Source organism: Brienomyrus brachyistius, chromosome 22 (genome assembly GCF_023856365.1).
Source record: "Brienomyrus brachyistius isolate T26 chromosome 22, BBRACH_0.4, whole genome shotgun sequence".
NCBI lineage: Eukaryota > Metazoa > Chordata > Actinopteri > Osteoglossiformes > Mormyridae > Brienomyrus > Brienomyrus brachyistius.
Genome location: NC_064554.1, coordinates 13,950,998 through 13,969,163, shown reverse-complemented (window position 1 = coordinate 13,969,163; position 18,166 = coordinate 13,950,998). Strand labels below are relative to the sequence as shown.

The window sequence follows — 18,166 nt, the reverse complement described above, 5'->3', positions numbered from 1 at the left end:
TGGCTTTGCTAGCTAGTCGCTATTAAGTTACACAGTATGTAAGAGAACAGTGTTGTTGATATGACTTATTGTTGCAGTGTCTGAATGCTATGGACAGTCTGCCAGTTTCTGCAATTGTGTAACCATTTGAAACTTCTTGAATTTTAAAACTGCAGCGTGTGCGTGAATATTTTCACCATCTTAAATAGTCAAACATTTAGTGGCAAATATATATGTGTCCTCGAATTTCATTGGCAGTAGTGATGCTAGACAGGAGAAGATAGTGGCTGGCCCATAAATCATCTCTGCTTATAGATGCATCGTAAATAAACTCCAGGAAACTGTCATTACGATTCATACTTGTTAAATGCACTGTTACAGTATTACTGTCTTGCTTAATGCACACTCATTGAGTTTGAAAATTTGTCATTAAATCTAGCAAGCTCACATGGGATTTCACACTACAGTATATACACTAGCAAGAGCGTTTATTAAGACAGATTGCAGTGGATAAGAAATCTGTGGTTTGTTTTTGAAAGAAAAATAATGGCTGGTTAATATCTCAGTTTATTCCAGTGCAGCTAATTCGTGATTATCTGTCAATATATTAGCTTGTTCTGAATTTTAAAAAGGGCTTATGTTTAATATTCAAATGGTAAATCTAACACTAAATGGCTTTATTACAGTAACCATGCTATAATGTTATATTGAGTATACACAAAGGCAAGAAGAATTTTTAAAAATTCTACATATGGAAAATACTGGGCCTTTGTGATTTGGTTCTGTGACGTAATAACAATATGAGATCCATTTGTAAGGGCATTTGTAAAAAATTATAATGAAATTATATTTCATTTGACCTTTGTAAGAGAACATAACAATTCTTTAACTGTTTAATTTTTGTCATCTCACTCGAAAACATACACCCATACATGGACCATGGAAACGGGGTGGGGTTTCACTCGTGCGGAGGGGGGGCGGTCACTAGTGCCCTTGCCCAGGTGGCTGTTGGAGCATCATTAAGAATGCAGTGATAAACAATCATGAGGAAAATCACCTACAGATAATGTAATACAAACCCATAAAACTTTATTAATTAAAACCTAAATTACATCTATGTTTTTTATAACAAAAATTTGATTTTTAGGTGAGGAATACGATATTGGCTATTTACTGAGTGTTGTGATTTGATCTACCAGTCAACCACGTATTTAGACTCTGTATTTGACATTACATCTTCAACAGCATTGGCCAAATCTCAATATGCACCGTGATGCAGAAAAGCGCGTTGTGAGGTGGCCGGGTTTCCGCAGTTTAGGCAGAAGGTCGTATCTGACCTTTTCCAAATGAAGCAGATAAGTGCAATGAAAAAACAGAGACAATGTTAATATGTTGATGCCTTTTTCTTGTTGAGGTGCAAGGAAACCTCCTTCCAATCGCAAGCACAGAGACCTAGCCCACCGAGTCACACGCCACAGAGGAGTACGTGTGATATATATTGGCAAGGTTCTGAAAAGGAAGTTGCCAAATATTTGTCACCACAGCTGGGGGGCATAACTGATGGTATACTTCTTGATCTAAGGCTTAACCTGTGGACCCCCACATTCCCTCTCTCTCCCTCTCCTTCCCCTTCAGCCCCTTGCTGAAAGACTGCAACGTGGTGGAATCCCTCGCACTGCAGAATGCCAAGATGGCAAAACTGCTCCCTTCCACTAGCAGTGATGTGTTCCGTCGTTTCACCCCGGAGTCGCTGGCAGAGATCGAGCGGCGGATCCTCGAGGAAAAAACTGAGAAGAGCAAGGATGTAGAGGTAGCAGAGGAGGATCTACCAAAGCCCAGCAGTGATTTGGAAGCTGGCAAGGTCCTGCCATTCATCTATGGAGACCCACCACCAGAGATGATGAACACACCTCTAGAAGATCTGGATCCTTTCTACAAAGCACAGAAAGTCAGTCCAGTCCTTAAGAATCTCGTAAAATATTCAAATCAAAAATCTCCATTTTTAAGACCAAATGTGGCATATTCCAAAAGTATATTTATGAACGCTATAAATGAAATTTTAAGAAACACGTGCTTTTTGGCCTGAACATTTTAAGACCACGTGCTAGTACAGATGCTCCCCAGGTTACGATCCGATAAACCTGTTATAAGGCAAAAATATTGTCAAGCGAGAATGAATTTTAATACAGGACACCTATCGTAACAAATATCATAGCCTAGCCTAGCCTACCTTAAACATGCTTAGAACACTTAGATTAGCCTACAGTTGGGCAAAATCATTAACACAAAGCTTATTTTATAATGAAGTGTTGAATATCTCATGTAATTAATTGAATGATCATATCCGTCGTAAAGTTGAAATATTGTAACACGGACCATTGTAACCTCGGGAGCGTTTGTAATTTAAAACCAACATTTTCAATGTTTTTGTGTCCTACCCAGATAATTTATGCATAATTGCAGGTAATGAAGAACCTATAACCTTGTACTGGGCAAGCAGTTACAATAGACATCAGCCATGACGAGTTTTTTGAATATTAAAGAATCCATAAGCTATATTTCTGTTTTGGTTTATGTATCTAGAAATAAATTACGTTTCTTATGAACAAATTTTGCCTGCAATACACAATAATTCAATTCCTTCAGTTGACATTTGACTCTCAAACAAAATAGGACATATGAGAAATGCTATATCGATATGACTGATACATTCATCATAATATTTTAGTCATGTGTTAGTTTGTATACAGGATACAGTTTGTTTCCTGAAATTCTACCCCACAATTTCCATTCTGTATTAGAACTTGTCAATGTCCTTGTGCGGCTAAAAGACACCTAATAGTTATTCATATGATTCATATGTATACTAATCCTTTTCTCACTCCTCTGTTAAAAGAATTACTTTTTGTTACATAAACTACGTTTTACCCTTGCAGTTTCTGGTTGTGCTTTGCCGCTTACTGCTTTAATACAATAATAAAGTGTGGTAACATTTGCCATCTCTCTCCACCTACAGACATTCATAGTCATCTCCAAAGGAAACACAATCTTCAGGTTTAATGCAGAACCTGCCTGTTACATTTTGAGCCCTTTCAATATTGTGAGGAGATCAGCTATCAGAGTTCTCATACATTCATATCCTTTTTCAAATCAACTCCAAATAAAGCCGTAATGAAATTTTATAAGTTACTGTACTGTTCCATATAAAAATCTTCTGCAGTAGTTTTTTTTCTTGTTAATGACAACCAAAAAGTCATCTAAGTGGCATGTTATATTTTAATATATGTTTAGAATTGTTCAGAATTTCGCATAATATTTTTTTACGGCTAAATGACGATGCGTTATTTTGAGAACAATTGCTTAAACCAAGGACGAGCAGAGATTAGCTTAAGTGCATGTTTTGGCTACAGCAAAGAAACATTTGATATCCTTAACTCCACGTTAAGTTGTTTAGCATGTTCATCATGGTAACTATCCTGTCAAACTGTGTGTTCATGACGATGAGCAACCCTCCAGCATGGAGTAAGACCGTCGAGTAAGTTTTTCGTGCCTTTATTGAAATGAATCGACATGATTTGTTCTGCCAGCCTGAGGGCTTTCTATGGATAACTGTAGAGTGCTGCGCATTTGTCATGCAAAATACATTTGGAAATGTCCAGCATCCAGACTGCTTAGTATACTCAAAACTGCTATGGATTTTATGCAGCAAAGTCTTTATTCGTCACATGCACAGTATGGCTGAGACATCTGTACAATGACATGCTTTGGCTGAGGCTCACATAGTTGCACATACACGTACAGTCACACAAACGATATGCTTGTACTGCGGAATAAAAATAATAGGAAGGGGAAGAAAGTAAATAAGTCAAATAAAATAAATAAACGATATGCTTAACAGAAATAGAAAGGAATAAACCAAGCAGTCTCTATTCGTCAATTTTTATTTGCATACATTTCGCATACAAAGTGTTCCAGTGAATTCTAGTTTTCTTTCGATGCTTGACGTTTAAAATCTGTCCAAGAAGCGATACAAACGCTTTGTAGTTTATTGTATAGACCACACATACTTCATTGATTTCACCCTACATATCTGTTATTGTTTCTTTATATTATTTTTCTGCATGTACACTGTTTTTTTCTCAAATGATTACAACCACCTGAGCATTTTATGTTGACGTTAACAATGAAATGAGGGGGGTGCATGATGAGGTGTGATAATGTCCATACGGATCTCATATTTCATCAGTATTTTTAGTTTATTACTTTTGCAAGCATACCGTTGATGGATATATGTGGATGCTTATGTAACACATTAGAATCTATTCATATCTGCATATTTTTTATTATATCCTAAATTATAATGTTTATGACGTTATAAACATTGAGGGAAAAAAACAACAACTTGATGCTGAATGTTTTATTTAGTGGCCTTTGAACACTCACACGAACCACGGCGGGGTCCTGACCTTTTACATGTTTTTCCCCTTTCTGCAGGTATGTGTTCACCGGTATTTATACATTTGAGGCGACTATCAAAATTTTGTCACGAGGCTTCTGCATCGGAAGTTTCACATTCCTACGAGATCCATGGAACTGGCTTGATTTCATGGTCATCACCATGGCGTAAGTATCAAGACACTGGAAATACAGGCAGTACCCAGGTTAACAGCGTCTGACTTTGCTTGCAACGCGTACTTACAAAGGGATTGCCATAAAGACGAATATATTAAACATTCGGGTTAAATGCAATGGTTCGTAATAACGAACACACGCGCTATCTGTGGCGCTCGTGAAAACATCGCGCGGCTTCAACGGTTCGCCGGCTCGAGATACAGTAAGTACCGTATGTAGTTACGTTTATTATTATTATTATTATTATTGTTATTATTATTATTATGTGCTGTATTATTATTTTTCCGACTAGAAACAGGTTCTTAGTCACAGTTTGAAAAATAGTGAGGTGCGGGACCCGCGGGTGGGGAGAGGGTCTCGTCAATCACATTATTGATTCCGTCCCCTTCATAAGCTGTTTTTTTTTTATATAATTAGTAATGTGGAACGTTACTTAGCCTAATTTTCTATTCAAGTGAATATTTAGCTTTAGTTTTTATTTCTAGCTCTTAAAAATGACAGAGTTCCGGACCTCATAGCTGACTACGGCCCTGTCTAGAAATTCACTTAAAGACAGACTTCGGGAATGGGTCTCGTTCCTAACCAGGGGACCGTCTGTACTGTCAGTTCTAGACGTAGCATATATCCGCTCGGATGCGGGTGCTGTCCAAGCTACAGGGAGAGCCTCTTACATTTTGGGAGTCAAACGTCAGAAAGGGATTATGTCACTTTTATAGCCCCACCATCCACGGAGTTTTTATAAGCCGTATACTTCCTCTCTCCTCCCCACTGACACCTCCGGGACTCATGTGTCAGATTAAACAGGAAACATGGTGCCGCTTTATGAAAATGTTTGTCCACCTTGCAAAGTGATACGCCTGATATATTTTTAGCCTGCTGCCCTGTCTGCTTGCTTTTGGCCTCTTCAGTCGTGTTCTGGAAGAGTCTCCACAAGATCAAGCCTTCTTCATTGTGCTGCGCCAAACATGTATAGAACATTCACTTAACATATAGCTCAACAATAGTTTAATACTCAATGCCAGTTATCAATAAAAAATATCATAATGTAAGGCTTGTCACAAGTTGTCACCAAAATTCAATAACAAGTTACTTAATGTTATTTTTATTTTCTTAAAACCTTTTAAATAATGAAAAGTGCAATAGTGCAATATGTCTGCTAAGCTCAAAATCAGTTTTAAATGCCTTAACCAGATAGACAGACCACTTACATTTAAATTGTTCTTTAAAAAGTTAGGCTGTCGCCTTTTGTATTTTACTGTATAGGGACTGATTTCTAAAGTTGACCACTTTGTGCACAGATTAATGAGTTCTGTTAATTTACTGATATAATATTTTTGTCTGCAGGTATGTCACAGAGTTTGTCGATCTTGGAAATGTGTCAGCACTCAGAACGTTCCGTGTACTCCGAGCACTTAAAACAATCACTGTAATTCCCGGTATGTTACCCTTTAAATGACCCGCTGTGGGATATGTATGGTGGGTTTCTTATGGAAGCCTGTTCAGATATTTTAAAATGCACAGGAATTGTAATCGTTCTGTGCTCTGTGTCTCGCTCAGGTTTAAAAACTATTGTGGGTGCACTCATCCAATCAGTGAAGAAGTTAGGGGATGTGATGATCCTCACAGTGTTCTGCCTCGCCGTCTTTGCCCTCGTTGGGTTGCAGCTCTTCATGGGTAACCTGAGACACAAGTGCATTCTCTGGCCTCCTGCGACTAACAGCAGCTGGCTCTTTAACTCCACTGAGGACGTGAATGCAACACAATTTGATTTCATCAAGTACATTGATGACATAGGTATGGCACAGTAATATTACTTGGGTAAATTAACTATACTGCGAATTTTGAAGTGGTCTTTCTGATACTGGTCTGTTTCTGTTTGCCCTAGATAACCAATACTTTTTAGAAGGTCAACTTGATGCGCTCATTTGTGGAAACAGCTCTGATGCTGGGTGGGTCTATTTAAATATACAAATTAACTGCCTGAAAAGTTGATGCTTATATATATATGCTTATATTAATACACAACTAAAAAACAGATTAACTTCAGGTCATGAAACTACTGACTGAAAGACTGAAAACAAAAAAATTAAATGAGTATTTCTGTTTTGTTTTCTGGGGCGTATTTTTGAGAGTTACTGTCTTTGACTCATAATTGATTCACTGATTGTTTATTTATGACTTAACAGAAAATGCCCTGAGGGGTATATATGCATAAAAGCTGGCAGAAACCCAAACTATGGGTATACAAGCTACGACTCCTTTGGCTGGGCTTTCCTTGCCCTCTTCCGCCTGATGACACAGGACTTCTGGGAGAACCTGTTTCAGCTGGTACACGATAAACACACTATTACGAAGTCTGCTGTTTATCGATACTGTAACATTTAAGAAAGATTTTATCCTAAACTTCACTAAAACTGTCATTTTAATTAAAAATCAACAAGATGAAATGTGTTGGTCTTTGTTGGATGGCCCTCCTCTCCAGGACGTTCCTCTGTCTGTTTCCTGTGCTACCTGGGACTGGCTCCAGGCCCAGTGTTACCATGCACTGGATTGTATTATTAGCGTATGGATGGAAGGATGGAGTGATTGATTTGAAGTGTTCCCTTGCAATTGGAATAGGGTCATTTATTCAATTCTGCAATATTTTTATTTTAGTTATGATATTTACTAAGTTTTGACTCTGCTAGGATGGAGATTTATATGGTTTCATGTTCCCTTTATGCAGACGCTACGTGCTGCGGGCAAGACCTATATGATCTTCTTTGTGGTCATCATCTTCCTGGGTTCCTTCTATCTTGTCAACCTCATTCTTGCCGTGGTGGCTATGGCCTATGCAGAGCAGAATGAGGCTACCATTGCTGAGGCTAAGCAAAAGGAAGAGGAATACCAGAAAATCATGGAGCAACTCAGAAAACAAGAGGCCCAGGTCAGCTTTGCTGACAAATGTGTGATCCAGACATCTAATACATAGTCCAGTGACACAGTTACCTCTAAAAAAGTCATTAGGATTTCCTGCTACAGCTGTTACCACTTCTTGATAATACTTACAATAAATGGTGTTTTAAAGCAACAGTTTTGCCCTAGAACAAAGCAAAACATTTTTAATTGGTTTAGGGGATAACTGACAGAGGCATGAATTATGGCCTAATTGACAGAAGCATGGACCAAAAGAAAAGGTCAGCAGGACGAAGCCGGAGAATCAAGTTGAGGGTCTTGGATCTAAGCAGGAACTTGCTATAGATAAACGCAACCTGGGAGGCAGAGACGACATCTCAATGGACTCTCTCTCTGATGCAAAGGTGGATCTCGGCGGCCTTACCTACCACATGGTCCAAACGTGCTGGAGTATGTTGTGACAGTTTTTCTGTTTTCAAGGGGAGGCCAGATTTAAAAGACGAGAAACTCAGCAGAGATCACCTAGAGGAGCCAAGCAAACAGAGCAGAAAAGCTAGTGATGCGAGTGATGTCTCTAATTCCTTGGAAGGTAACCAAAGAAATATGGCTAGCAGTTTATTTGTTAACACTTTACATTGACTGTATCTTCACAATGCCTTTATAATGCATTTGAATAACATTCAGTGCACTTTCATAATGAATTCATAGAACATTTTTAAGCAGCATGTAAGTATATCTTAGCACCCTAGCATATCTTAACAGCTTTAATAAACATTAATAACAAATATTGTTATTATATTGTATATTAACAAGCATTACAATTGTATACAATTGTATATTTTTTTCTGTTTATGCCAGCTAATACAATCTGGAAACAATTTGCCTTGTATTCAAAATTTATCCAAACTGTGCAAAATATAGTTCAGTATGTACCATATACTTTAAAAAGATGCTAATTCTTTTACTAAAACCCCTTTTCACATCAGTCTAGTATCAATATAAATAAATGTGAAAAACAGATTTCAATTTGTAATGTGGATTGTACCTGTATTAACTTCAATTGTTGTCAGATTTTCTTAGTTCATGGATTAAGCTATAAAATAAATCTGGAAGGACAAAAGAGAAGACTTTTAATATGAAGATTTATTACCAAGATTTTCATATCAAATGAACTACGTAGTTTTGTTTTAAATAGATTTAATATTGTATTTTCAAAATGATGGTAATTTTGAGTGCAGACGAACACCTGTGTGCACAATACTGTACCCACAATACAGTAAAGTTCTGCTGTATCGGCAGTGTTGTCATGCAGTGCATAACTAGCCTCTATTGGGGCCTCTGAAGGTGCTTTTTTGCTCATGTGTGGACACTGTGTTTAGCTTCACCCAAAACAAATTATTCTGCCAGACCTTGAAGACGGCCAGCGGCCATGTCCCCCGGGGTGGTACAAGTTTGCCAACATCTTCCTGAAGTGGGACTGCTGTACACCGTGGATTGTTTTTAAAAAGTGGACGTATTTCGTCGTCATGGACCCTTTCGTGGATTTAGGCATCACAATCTGTATTGTGCTGAACACCCTCTTCATGGCCATGGAACACTATCCAATGAGTGAAAGCTTTTCGGAAATGTTGGCTGTGGGAAACCTGGTAAGACATTGACCCCTCCCTCACAATGCCATTACGATGAGAGTAATATCTTATTTACATAATACATCTTCTCACATACGCTACCAGTCAAAGGTTTTACACACCACAGGTTTTTACCACTTTTCCATTTATTTCACAGACTGCCAGTTCTTTTATTCTTGTTAAGCATTGGAAAGTTGGGCAAACAACTATAAATGAAAATATAAAACAAATTTCCTTTATAACATGGAAAGATGTATGTAACAGTGCATCTCTGATGTCCTGTTAACTGGTGGTCTAGTGATGGCTTGGGGAAAATGTGGTCCCTCACAATCTCCTTCCAACGTTACTGCTAATGTCTTTTTTATATTATCAGAATATTGTTCGGAATGGTTCTTCCTTTATCACTAGGTTTTCACTGGGATCTTCACAGCTGAGATGGTCTTCAAGCTTATAGCCATGGATCCCTACTACTATTTTCAAGTTGGATGGAACATCTTTGACAGCATCATTGTCACACTCAGTCTTGTGGAACTGGGACTGGCCAATGTTCAGGGTCTGTCTGTGTTGAGGTCCTTCCGTTTGGTAAGACTCTTTTCGCATTAAGTTCGAGATATAGGTAACTCAACCATTGTTCATCTTAAATAATATTTTGTTGAGATTTGGACAGGGAATACTGAAATCCTAACTCCATTCTCCTAAAATGCTGAATTAGCATGTACATATTCGTTGTTATTGCATTGTTATGAGAGTGACATGTGTAGGAAGTTTGACTCTGAGCTTCACGATGAACCCAGCTGCGAGTCTTCAAGCTCGCCAAGTCCTGGCCAACCCTCAACATGCTGATCAAGATCATTGGGAACTCCGTGGGCGCCCTGGGCAACTTGACTCTGGTTTTAGCCATCATCGTCTTCATCTTTGCTGTGGTGGGGATGCAACTTTTTGGGAAAAACTACAGGGACTGTGTCTGCAAGATCTCATATGACTGTGAACTACCCCGGTGGCACATGACAGACTTCTTCCATTCGTTCCTCATTGTCTTCCGCATCTTGTGTGGTGAATGGATCGAGACCATGTGGGACTGCATGGAGGTGGCCGGCCAAGGCATGTGCCTCGTCGTCTTCATGATGGTCATGGTCATTGGAAACTTGGTGGTGAGTGAACCGTAATACAAAAAGAGAACAGAATTAAATGTGTTGCTCACTATTTTCTATCATTTTGATTCATAGTTAGGCTGAATTCAGAATAGTGAGTATACCTAACAATATGGAACAAAGGACTGTGAAGCCTACAGATTTTAAAGAGGTTGTCCAATGCATGGCTTTTAAGCATAAGTGAGATTGTGTGCTACGATTTAGGAAATTTGTGGAGAGATCTATTTAAATCTTATGACTTGAGCCAGCAAACAGTGGTTCTGACCTTGGTATATGTGCGAAGACCCCTCTCAAGTAAACCCTTGGCACATGTGCACTCACACAGGCATTCTGACAAACAGCTGAGAAATCACAAGATCAGGAAACCTAGCAGATAAGTCACACTGTGCACTGGTATAGCTGTTCTTATTGGTAAATACAAAGCTGGCAGAAACTGAAGCTCATCGCTTAGTTTCATAAGAGGCTTATTTGTTTGTTGGAAGGAGGGAGGGCTAGAGTTTAGATCACCCATTTTAATATTTTTTGATATACCGAAGCGCAAATTGGACTCCTGATTGTTGATGATTAAATACGTGTAAAAAGTCGCAATCTAGGTATGTGCATTATTCATCTTCTGGCTTCCTGCTACCCTAGGAGCCTTGGAACATGTTAAAAAAAAATGAATTACTTCAACACATTTAGCCTCGGTCTGCCAATATCAGGACGTTCTTTCATTTCCTAATTAAATTATGTTTATTTAATATGTCTATCAATTTTAGTGAGTGTTATAGAACTTCTAACTGATATTTATATATAATGTGAGAAGACAAAAAAGTAACGGTCACAGCATGGTGAAATCAGTCCCCTTGATTTGTGAATCTGGCTAACAAATGTTGAGGCTCTGCCACTTAGCTTTTTGAATTATTTAGACTATCTAGACTATTTTTTTAATCATAAGAAAAAAAAAATCATACCAGAAAAAGAACCCTCCTTAATATACTTTCTGCAGTCTATAAAATCATGTCATTTGAAGCATACCACTCAGACTGCAATTTAGGGACATTAAACTGCCATGGATTTCTGCAGTTTCTTGAAGAGGGGTGACTTGTTACCTACAGTAAAGGTTGTGTGATGCTGCATCTAGATTTGCTTTATTATACAGTATTTAAAATGCTGCATAATTACATCTGGAATCAGATATAGGTCGTGGTTAATAATTTTAGAAAATGTAGTTTGATAGAGCACTTTGTAAGCTTGCATTTTGCTTCCCTTTCTTAGGTGCTGAATCTTTTCCTTGCCTTGCTTCTGAGCTCATTCAGTGGGGACAATCTGTCAGCCTCTGATGAAGAAGGAGAGAACAACCTCCAGATTGCCATCAACAGGATAACCAGAGGCATTAATTTCGTTAAAGTCTATATAATTGGACTCATTAGGCGGATGCTGGGGAGGAAGGCCAAGTCCAATGAAGCGGATGGTGAGGACGACAACTCAAAGAAGGAAAATCTTGTGCTAAACCACATGAATAATGATGCAGACCTCAAGACCAGTCTTCAAATGATGGAATCCTCATCCACGTTGACTGATGGGGTCTCTTCTATTGACTTTGTCACCAATGCTAAGGTGACAGTTAATATTCCCATTGCAAAGAGTGAATCTGATCTTGATATCCCAGATGATTATGATTACCCCTCAGATGATGAAACTGGAATCATCAAAAAGAAGGTGAGACCAATCATAATGCGATTGCTAGTATAACCATTCTGGATACCTGGCAGTAAATCACCTCACAGTTATTCACCAACTAGTGATGAACAAACACGATGCATGAAAATATGATATCATCAGAGCGTAACCCTAGCACTTGTTTGGGTCATGACATTTCTGCCACTTTGAGCAAGCATGTCTTCATAAACGTAGCATGAGAGCCTGGTTGAAAGTAACTAGCTTTCACAATGTTGCTGGTCTCCTACCAGAAATGAATTTCTTTTGTTGTTTTTTTTTCTTTCTGCTGCCCTCGCAGGCTGTTCTGTTTTTCCGCATGATGAAACATTACATTCCTTTAGCACTGTAGTTCACTACTGTGTAGAACAGAAGAGTTTTACTTGTGAAAAATTTGTGTTGGGTGAAATCAGCTGGATTACATCCTTTAACAATATTATTTTTCTTAAATTCACATGGACTGGAGTTCACAGATAATGATGCGATAAACAATGCTTAGTCAGTGACAGTCCTGTGGGTAAACAAGCCTTCTTAATGAGAAAGGAGAATGACCTGACTAGCAGAGGTGGATAATTCAGACCCAGAAAGTAAAAATGTAGACCAAGATTTTGTTACAACCAACCAACTGAGTACTCTGTGACTCGTTATACTGAACTTGTTGATTGAAACAAAACTTCAGTCTGTATTTTTAACTATCTGGACCTGGACTATCCACCTCTGCTGACTAGCTAAAGCTATCAGGAAGGTCACACCTCAGCATAACAGTGCTGTGCGGATAGGTATCTTGAATCATGTAACTTGTTAAACTCTCGAGAAATTCTGGAGCCAAAAACAAATCCTATGTGGTACTAGGAGTACCTCTTAAGTACAAGTTACAAGTACAAGTTATTAACGTATAGAATTTGTATATAATGAGATATAAAGTAATTATACTTTGTCCTAGTTACAAAAATTTCAGTTAAAAATACAGCACTGTGTTAAAGTCATAATCTCAATCACAATAATAAAAAGAATGTATCTGGGTAGTAAGTGTATATGTACTCCAAACAAAAACTACAACTTAACATTAGAACATAGGCAAATTGAGAGTAACACAAAAAGCGTCTGCTCCCCAAAAAGTTACTGATATGTTGTTGGATGGCTAGATGATCACTGCTTCAGTTCCAAAACCTCTCCTCAGGGGGGACCACAGCCGTTTCATATATTACTTACGCTTCGCAACCTGCTTGATTAATTAATTAAATTAGTTTGAGAAATGGGGTGGTACAGTGGCGCAGTGGTTAGCACTGTTGCCTAACACTACTGGGACCAAGATTTGAGACTCCACCAGTCTCCGTTTGCACGTTCTCCCCTTGTCATCGTGGGGTTTCTTCCAGGTACTCCGGTCCCCCCCCCCCCCCCCCCCCCCACAGTCCAAAAACATGCTGAGGTTGATTGGAGTTACCAAATTGCCCATAGATGTGTCTGTGTGTGCCCTGCAATGGGTTGGCACCCGGTCCTGGGTTGTTACATGTCTTGCACCCGTAGCCTCCAGATGATTAATGCAAATACTTTGGTGACTTTAGGAGACCTAGTATCACAGCTTTACACCAAACATGAGCATATTATACGGTGTCTTTTCCTTTGGCTGACTAAGACTTTTGAGCGATACTGTACACTAGCAATAGTACTTAGCTGTTAAATCATGTCAGTGTGCTGAACCATTGCATTGCTAGATTTAGATGTTGTGCATGTAAAGTCGTAAAAAAATTCTCATTCGTTACAACTGTTATGCCACAGTACAGCAAGATGGCCCTGTTGCATTATACCGCTGCTACTCATATTAGTAATCTTCTTGTTCTTCTTCTCCTCCTACTCCTCCTCCTCTTTCTTCTTCTTATTCTTATTATTATTATCATTGGGTGCAGGGCCAAAGGTCAAAGGTTATTCTGTTTTTAGCTAGTTACAGTATAAGATACTGACAGTTCAATATTGCATAATGGCTGGAACTATGGTTTTGATTTTTACCACTATTTGAGCCCTAGGTATACAGTACATAATATACACTTTCATAAAAAAAAATTTGAATCCCGCAACTGGAATCTGTAGAAAAATGGCGGATATGCCATGGGAGCTGCCACGGGCCGAGGGAGATGAGGGTGATGCTGATTATGGAGGTATAGTTGATATGGTGATGACGCTGAAGGAATGCTCTCATTAAGTGGTACATGCCCTGCGTATGGTGGGAGTGCTGAAAGACTATTGTCTTTGGCTACTGTTCAATTTATGTTTCTCAAAAAATGACTGAATCCATTTCCCATTCGATGACATTGAGTTTTTATCAGAAATTCTTTAATAATTTTGCCTCAGATACTGCAATCACAATAAACTATGTGCCACTTTTGCATGCCAGACTTAGCAATGATGAATTTTAATCTTCACTAGTGGAACAATTGCCTTTTTATTGCCAAAGAGGCTGCAGCATTCATTCTCTAAACCCTTCATTTTAAGGGGAGAAAGTGTCTTTAAATGTTAGATGCCTAAAATAATAGACTTTAATGTTACCTGTGCCTCACAAAAATGGCGTAGGACAGTGGTTAGCTTTCTCTTAAGTTAAAAGTTTTTCATAATGGGAAAATGTAATGTACTGCTTGAAACATCATTGGACTTTGGGAGAAGCTCATTTAAAATTATAGGTGACATCTGCTGAGGCAATCTTCAACCAGGAAGACATCATATGACTGTTCATAGACTGTTGGAAACTAGATAGCATTGCCGACTTGGCTCTGCTGTCACTCTATACTGCGAAAAATCAATGTAAACAAAATAGTAAAATAATCTGTGGTCTCTGGTTCCCCCTTAACTCTTTAATGAATGCTGTCTGAGCATAAATTATATGCAGCCATTAATATGTGTCTTCGAGGATTTTGTTATTTATCGTGAGAGACTGAATGTCAGGTAGTTCCGTTTCACCTCTGGCCTAAGAAACCCCAAACATGTCAAAGGCCTGTAACATTGCATTTCATACTATCTGTGATATATTTCATAATACGGTCATGCGCTGCTTACCTCCTATACAATTATAATGCAGCTGAAAAATGTGTGTCACCTAGTGATGTAGCTGTCATGATGTTGTAAGACAAAGCATTATTCACATATCTGTGGTGATGTTGGTGTAAACAAACCTACTGCGCAGCCAGACATATAGACGTATAGCACATGTAATCATGTGCAATACGTAATACTTGATAACAATAATAAACAATTTTGTCACTGGTTTATGTATTCACTATACTTTTAATCGTTATTTTATAGTGTACTCGTTCTACTTTAAAAAGGTTTACTGTAGCCTAGGTGTATAGTATAGGCAATACCATCTAGGTTTGTGTGAGTACACTCTGTGATGTTCATACAACGACAAACTCACATAACAACGCATTTTTCAGAACATATCCCTCTAATTAAGCAACACATGACCGTATTTACATTGGATATTGTTTAACATTGTTTTTCTGAAAAATTTTGCTAGCCTTTTGTACATTTTGTTGAAAGCTTGCATTTAAAACCTGAAAAGAAAATAAAGTGAAACGGAATTTTGCCAACTTATTTACCAATATTTAGTACCAGCATTTGGTTTAATATCCCAGACGATTTTACTTTTGCACCCCTACTGAATTAGGCTTTTTGTCTGCCTCTCCAGTAAAATATATGGATGAGTAAAACATGATCTCCATCTGTCCTCGAAACACTTATCTGTTTCGGGTCATAGGGGGACCTGGAGCCCATGCAAGGCAACGTAGGCTGGGGTGCAGACTGAATGGGATGACAGTCCGTGACAGGGCAAATTCACACTCAGACTGAGGTCCGTTATTGCCAATTTAGAGAGGCTAGTTGACCATGCAAGCAAACCTTTGTGACATGGGGAAAACATGCAAACTCTACACGCACACGCACATACACATGTTTCTAATGAAATTTTTTTGGGGACTCTCAATCCCAATACGAGGACCTTAACCCCCACCCAGCTCTAACCTTAACCATAAGTAACCAAACAAAATACGAGACTTTTGGCATTTTTACTTTTTCGATGGCATTCACAGATTGCTGCAAGGAGCTGAAAAATTGTCCCCACAATATCAAAAAACTGGATTTTATTATGTTGTGTGGGACATTTGTAGTAATACAAACCTAATTTGTATTGTAATATAAACCTAATCATGCATGCACAGACACACACAGAGCAGAGGCGGGATTGAAGGTCTGTTATAATATGCTTTATCTACTAAGCAAATACATACAAGTATTCTTACTTTGAGTATTGAGTATTATATAGCAAAGTAGCAAACTTGAAAGTCACAGTTATATTTTAATACAGCCAAATAATGCATGATGTATCAAACAGCATATTCAAGAAATAGATGCCTAAATATCATGCATCACTGCGTGATTTGCATTAGAGATGTGTGGACTTCAGTGAACAAGGTGGCAACACAGTGACTGGAAATTACAATAGCCTACTATGTTCCCGAACAAAGCTGCTCAAGAAGAAGAACCAAATGATGTGGCCCTTCTGTCCCTCCCCCCGGCCTTTAGGTGGAGGAAGTGGCAGATAATGCAGTTCAATGTGTCACAGAGGAGAAGGTGCCTGAGGAGGAGGAGGAAGAGGAGGAGGAGCCAGATATGATCGACCCAGAACCTTGCTTCACGGATGGTAATGCGAAAAGCGAATGGCATTTTCTACCAACACAGCACCGGGTGTTCTTAGCACTGACCTCATTGTAGCCACCAATAATGTAATTACTGCCTGTAATAATATATGTTGCGTCCGGCCTGTTGTGAAGGCCAACAGTGGTGTTTTTTGTATAGCTGTGCGATTAATCGTAATGTCGCCAAAGAACATGTGAAACCGCTGGCATGCCAGTGTGAAGCTGCATCTTCTCACGCTTCCTTGTCATGCTTCAGCCTGTTTCAGCCGCTTCCCATTTCTAATGGTGGATATCACACAAGGCAAAGGAAAGATCTGGTGGAACATCAGGACAACTTGCCTCACTATCGTGGAGCACAACTACTTTGAAACTTTCATTATATTTATGATCCTGCTAAGCAGTGGAGCTTTGGTATGTGTTACATATCCGTCCTACCTAAGACTCACACAAAAGTAGATTTTTTTTCCCCAAGAACTTTGACATTGACTAACATAAAAAAAATTACGTTATTTTGTCATTGAAAGTTTTTTGGGAGCAGAATTATATTAAATGGCATAAATGCAGTATTTTTTACATCTTTTCATGTTAACATTTTCATTATTTTCTTGCTCATATCTTGGCAGGCTTTTGAAGACATATACATTGAACAGCGCAGAGTTATAAAAATCATTCTGGAGTATGCGGATCAAGTCTTCACCTATATTTTCATTGTGGAAATGCTTCTAAAATGGGTGGCATATGGGTATAAGGTTTACTTTACAAATGCCTGGTGCTGGCTGGACTTTCTCATTGTGGATGTGAGTGTCACTCTTTCTTTAAAGCTAATATTAAAGCTCTTGTGCTGTTTCCCTTGTGAGAATGCAAAACCTGTAAACTGAAGCGCTTTTCACCCAGAAATACATCTCATAGCAATGCTGTATTTGATCAGTCGCAATCAAACCAGGACACAGCCTGTCATTCTTATTTTACTTGCATGACCCAGCCATGTTCATGATTCTTATTAAATCTGGTCAGCGAGATCGGTCTTTCATTTTCCGCAGAATAAAAAAAAAGACTATGCAACATTATCATGCTTTTTAACAAGTTATCTTGTGCTGGCAAGTTTCATTGCCAGCACCAGTGATATTAGACAACGGTTATTGATCAGATTTTCAGATGCAGAAATTTGGAGATGCAAGCAAAAAAACGTACAAGTTGCTTGCAGTCAGCCAGTCAGCAAGCTATGGCTGTGAATCGCCAGTCAGTCAGCAAGCTATGGCGGTGAATCGCCAGTCAGTCAGCAAGCTATGGCTGTGAATCGCCAGTCAGTCAGCAAGCTATGGCTGTGAATCGCCAGTCAGTCAGCAAGCTATGGCTGTGAGCGCCACTCCAGTAGTTTGTGTTCGAAGGGAAAGTACCAAATCTGGAGTAGGTACTACAAAAGGTTCTGGAATTGCCTCCAAGGAACTACAATAGGGCTCAATTCCTGCGGTGTGAATCTGACAGAAGTATCTGGTTC

At 38.8% G+C, this 18,166-nt stretch overlaps 1 protein-coding gene across 1 annotated transcript in view; it reads left to right on the top strand.

The window, feature by feature from the left end:
- The window catches only part of scn4ab (sodium channel, voltage-gated, type IV, alpha, b), a 28,450-nt gene that overhangs the window by 1,126 nt on the left and 9,158 nt on the right, over positions 1–18,166 (top strand). Inside the window, exons 2-19 of the mRNA XM_048990313.1 lie at positions 1,615–1,927; positions 2,996–3,114; positions 3,425–3,514; positions 4,474–4,602; positions 5,956–6,047; positions 6,169–6,405; positions 6,497–6,560; positions 6,798–6,939; positions 7,337–7,537; positions 7,767–7,910; positions 7,987–8,095; positions 8,914–9,152; positions 9,543–9,716; positions 9,929–10,285; positions 11,543–11,986; positions 16,556–16,673; positions 16,925–17,079; positions 17,292–17,465. Of these exons, the coding sequence (XP_048846270.1) occupies positions 1,615–1,927; positions 2,996–3,114; positions 3,425–3,514; positions 4,474–4,602; positions 5,956–6,047; positions 6,169–6,405; positions 6,497–6,560; positions 6,798–6,939; positions 7,337–7,537; positions 7,767–7,910; positions 7,987–8,095; positions 8,914–9,152; positions 9,543–9,716; positions 9,929–10,285; positions 11,543–11,986; positions 16,556–16,673; positions 16,925–17,079; positions 17,292–17,465 (3,301 nt within the window). The remainder of the gene's footprint in view (positions 1–1,614; positions 1,928–2,995; positions 3,115–3,424; positions 3,515–4,473; positions 4,603–5,955; positions 6,048–6,168; positions 6,406–6,496; positions 6,561–6,797; positions 6,940–7,336; positions 7,538–7,766; positions 7,911–7,986; positions 8,096–8,913; positions 9,153–9,542; positions 9,717–9,928; positions 10,286–11,542; positions 11,987–16,555; positions 16,674–16,924; positions 17,080–17,291; positions 17,466–18,166) is intronic.